The 4,004-nt window shown below is 29.2% G+C and overlaps 1 protein-coding gene across 1 annotated transcript in view; it reads left to right on the forward strand.

Moving 5' to 3' along the window:
* The window catches only part of LOC106467737 (SLAIN motif-containing protein 2-like), a 58,609-nt gene that overhangs the window by 21,859 nt on the left and 32,746 nt on the right, over positions 1 to 4,004 (forward strand). Inside the window, exon 3 of the mRNA XM_022396639.1 lies at positions 2,732 to 2,772. Coding sequence (XP_022252347.1) covers positions 2,732 to 2,772 — 41 coding nt within the window. The remainder of the gene's footprint in view (positions 1 to 2,731; positions 2,773 to 4,004) is intronic.

The raw sequence follows: 4,004 nt of genomic DNA on the forward strand, positions 1-4,004 counted from the left end.
TTAAACACCTCAATCAGATCCTCTCTAACTCTTCTTTTTCAAGAGAAAACAACCCCTCCAGAAAGTTATTGTAGAAATTAAAAAAAAAAAAGAGTTAAAACTGTGTTTTGGTTTAGCATGCTTAATATGTAAAATATTAATAGTGTGTTGTGAATAATCTAGTGCTATATTTTGAAGTATTTTCAACTTTAGTCTCCCTAAAACTTCAATTTATAAAAATAATTATTATTCCTGTAATATACATAGGCAGGTAAAGATACTTCAGAAAAAAAACCTGCATATAATTGATTAATTGAATTTTATTTATGATCATATGATCAATGTTCAGTTTTACAAAAGTATCTGTTAAGTGAGATTAAAAAAAACATCATTTTTTTCTTTTTAACTCAATGGCACTTGGCTAGGTGCACCCTTCACCATAGGCAAAATTGCACCATTACAATAAAAAAATATTAAATTTTATTAATTTTTCCACACATTAAAATATATTCAGAGTTAAGATTTATTTTTAAACAAAGGTTTTATTTCTTAAGAAAATTGCAAATTTTGATTTTGCAGTGATTTCAACATGTAACAAACAAATGTCATTATTTATAAATTTAATGAATTTTTGCTGAGCATAATATAGCACTCATAGCCCCTTAGGAGGATAATTAAAAGTGTTTGGAACAAAACAACACCAATTAGAACCTTGTAAATTCAATACAGTGTAGTGTTCTTGATTTTAATTAGTGTTTTTGAAACTTGGTTCTAATGGTGTGAAGTAATTGCCTCACCTTTATCTGACCTTTGAAATGTCATAAGCTAGTGACCTAAACATGTCATGAAGTTCTTTTTATGTTATTTTTAAATATGTAAAACATTATGGTTTCCAGTTCAACAGAGACTTGCATACAGATTGGAATAAAAAGTGATAAAAGCTTAGCTTGGTGGTATGTGTATAGAAATAACTTCTTCCACTGTCACAGTCTTGATTTTTTGTTTTTTTTAACATTGCAAATAGCTTGCTTGGTCATTTTATACTTTTGAAATATGGCGGTGTAGTATGGTAATAAAATAAGTGTTTTTTATGGAACAAGATCATGTAGAGAGTTGTTAGACTTAGATAATTTTGTAATTGAAGAGTGAAAAATTATTGTTAATTTAATAAAAGGAGTAAGAAGTAAGTGAACACTGTGACAAACAGCAAATCCAATAATACACTGTTTGTCTCATTATACTTCTTTTTTAGGCAAAATTTTACTAATTTTTGTTATCAAAATTGTAACAGCATTACAACCTGTGTTGAGATTGTTTGTTCCCTGGCAGCTCAAAACAAATTCTTGTATAAAACCTTTGTGAACTGCATTGAATGATGTAACTGCCTGCCTTTTGTGCTGCCTTCTAGATTAGGATATACACAGAACTTGAAAAGTCCTTAAGTTTCATGATTGTCTTAAAAAGTTCTTAAATTCACATTTTGGCTCAAAAAGCTCTTGAATTTCAACAAAATCACTTGAAACATTCTTCAATACAAGTATAAAAATTTCCATCATAAGTCTTCCTTTAGTTTTATATAATTGAGCCTTTTAGAAGTTTTCTGATGTTAATCTGATGCATAGTTGTTTACTTTTATTAGTTGTCTTTGTCAGAGTGGAAATTGTTCAATTCTCTTATGGTTTCTGAGAAGCCCAAATTTTTTCATAATCTTTTCTCTGTCATAAAATCATTTTGCTAATGATTTTCCAGCATCAGTGTGACACAGCAAGTGTAAAGCTAAACAGTGAGTCAGGGAAAATGGCAATAAATATTATTCTGTGTGTATGTTCTTTAATGTCATCTTGTCTTTCATCATGGGGGAAGTACATATTCAATAGGAAATGGTTAGACTAAGATGAATTCAAAAATTTGGTCTGAAAACACAAAGGTTATCACTATATGGTATGTTATGCTACTAGTAACAAAGTTATAGATGTATGCAAAGTGAAAAGAATTGTATAAATGTGGAGGCTTTTGAGAACACTAGATTAAGTTTTTTCAGTTAGTGGAACAAAACCAGGAAGTTGTCAAAAGTTTTATGAACTTATATTGTTGGGAGCCATAGAAAAATAGCATTTGAAACCCTCGCATGTCCTTTAAATTTTATGACTGTGTGTGTGTGAACCCTGTAGTTTCATATTCTACACTACCAGTGTTTCTTCAGTTCTTGATAAGGTTATGAATAACATTGTTATGACAAAGAATGTGCTTCATTTGTATTTCTGAGTTTTTATACAAGTCTTCACAATGAACACTTTTTGAGGTACAGTTAACTGCAAGACAAATTGATTACTTTACATCCACATGTATCAAGGCCAATACAGTCTTGCAAGCTCAGCATAACATGATAGGACAAGGGAGGGAAGGAATATGTGTAAGATGTATACATTAATGAACAAAAAACCCAAAATTTATATCAACATAGTCTGTTTCTAGAGCATGCGTAAAAATCAACTTTGGGAGGCAAATTTCCAAACTTGTGTCTTTCATATAAGACCGTTTGAAAATGTTCTTTGTGTGTCTGAAATAAAGGAGTCATTACAATGAGTCACTGTTAGGCAACAAAATGAACAGTTGAACAGTGAGGCATCTGAGTACAAACATTTAGTTTCTGTTTTTGTATCATTCTAATGATATAACAAGTTTTCTTGTATATTTTAGCAGTTGAATATATATAAGCAATCACCTTGTTCTTAAATTATATTTGGTGCAGAAAAGTTTTGGCCTGGGAACCATTGGCTCTTTGGGCAAAAGGTATGTCTGGAGCCCTGTGTATAAATGAATATAAAATGGGCTTAAAACTTGTATATTAAATAAAACCTTTGGATTAACAATTTAAAAAGTCAGCTTGCTTGGTATTGGGATAAAGTTATTTTTCTTGTGCAATAGTGATTGTAAACACAGTTTTTCAATATAAAACAAAAATTAAACTTACAGTTTCATAGAATAAAAACTATTGAAAAGTTTTACAATCATGAAGGAAGACATAATAAAAATCAGTTATTGTAATACAAACCAAAAAGGTAAACATGAAATACCTTTTTACATTTCACAGCTACTGTTTCAAACAACGAACACGTATATAAATAAGATATTTTATTTTACAGAAGCTACTTAATCTGAATAAATTTCATGTTTAGTTTCAAACAATTACATCCAGTAAAACACAAACTGAAACTGACAGTACAAATAATTTTTTTCCTTTTTCTTTTTCTGGAAGCTTTGTACTGTCAGTTTCAGTTTGTGTTTTAATAAATGCTCTTGAAGAAGCTGTAAAAGGAAATGTTGAGTTTCTACTTAAATAAAAACAACATTTTGGTGTTATAAGGTTGTTTATTTCTAGTATTAATATCTTTTATACACAAATATACATTACAGAAATTAAATAAATTTCATTCAGTAGTTATTTTTGCTTGCAATTTAATCCAGTAGAGCAAACTGTGTAACAGGTGTGTTAATTCAATGCACTCTGGCATTTTAAGAGTTAAAAGCACATTTACTTATTTTTAAGTTTTTTTTTCAGTGATATTTGATATATATATAAATAACCTAAATTATACCTTTTACTGCCCAGGAAATGAGGTCACTTGCAGGATATACATATAGAACAGATGTTTAAGATTTTTTTACTGTTAACCCTCTCGAGGCAGATCATGGGTGAAAGGCCATATCATCTTGTTTGTTGACTCACGTTCAAAATTTTATTGAACTACTATTTCGTGAATTTATATCAATAAGTTTGGAATCAAAATTTAGATTACAATTCAAATTACTATATATTACTAAATTTCTTAATTTAAAAGCAAATATTAAAAAACACATAAACATCGATGTGTCATGTGGCATGTTGAATGCAGCACTGGTTCAAATGGGATGTTTGTGAAGTCAAAATACTAAGTCTATTTATGATTTTTTAGTTATTCAAAACCTTAAAAATTATTTTGTTTCATATTCTCCATGTGCAAATTTTTTAAAGGCTTAGCAAC

The sequence above is a fragment of the Limulus polyphemus genome, unplaced genomic scaffold, assembly GCF_000517525.1.
Source record: "Limulus polyphemus unplaced genomic scaffold, Limulus_polyphemus-2.1.2 Scaffold83, whole genome shotgun sequence".
NCBI classification, from domain to species: domain Eukaryota; kingdom Metazoa; phylum Arthropoda; class Merostomata; order Xiphosura; family Limulidae; genus Limulus; species Limulus polyphemus.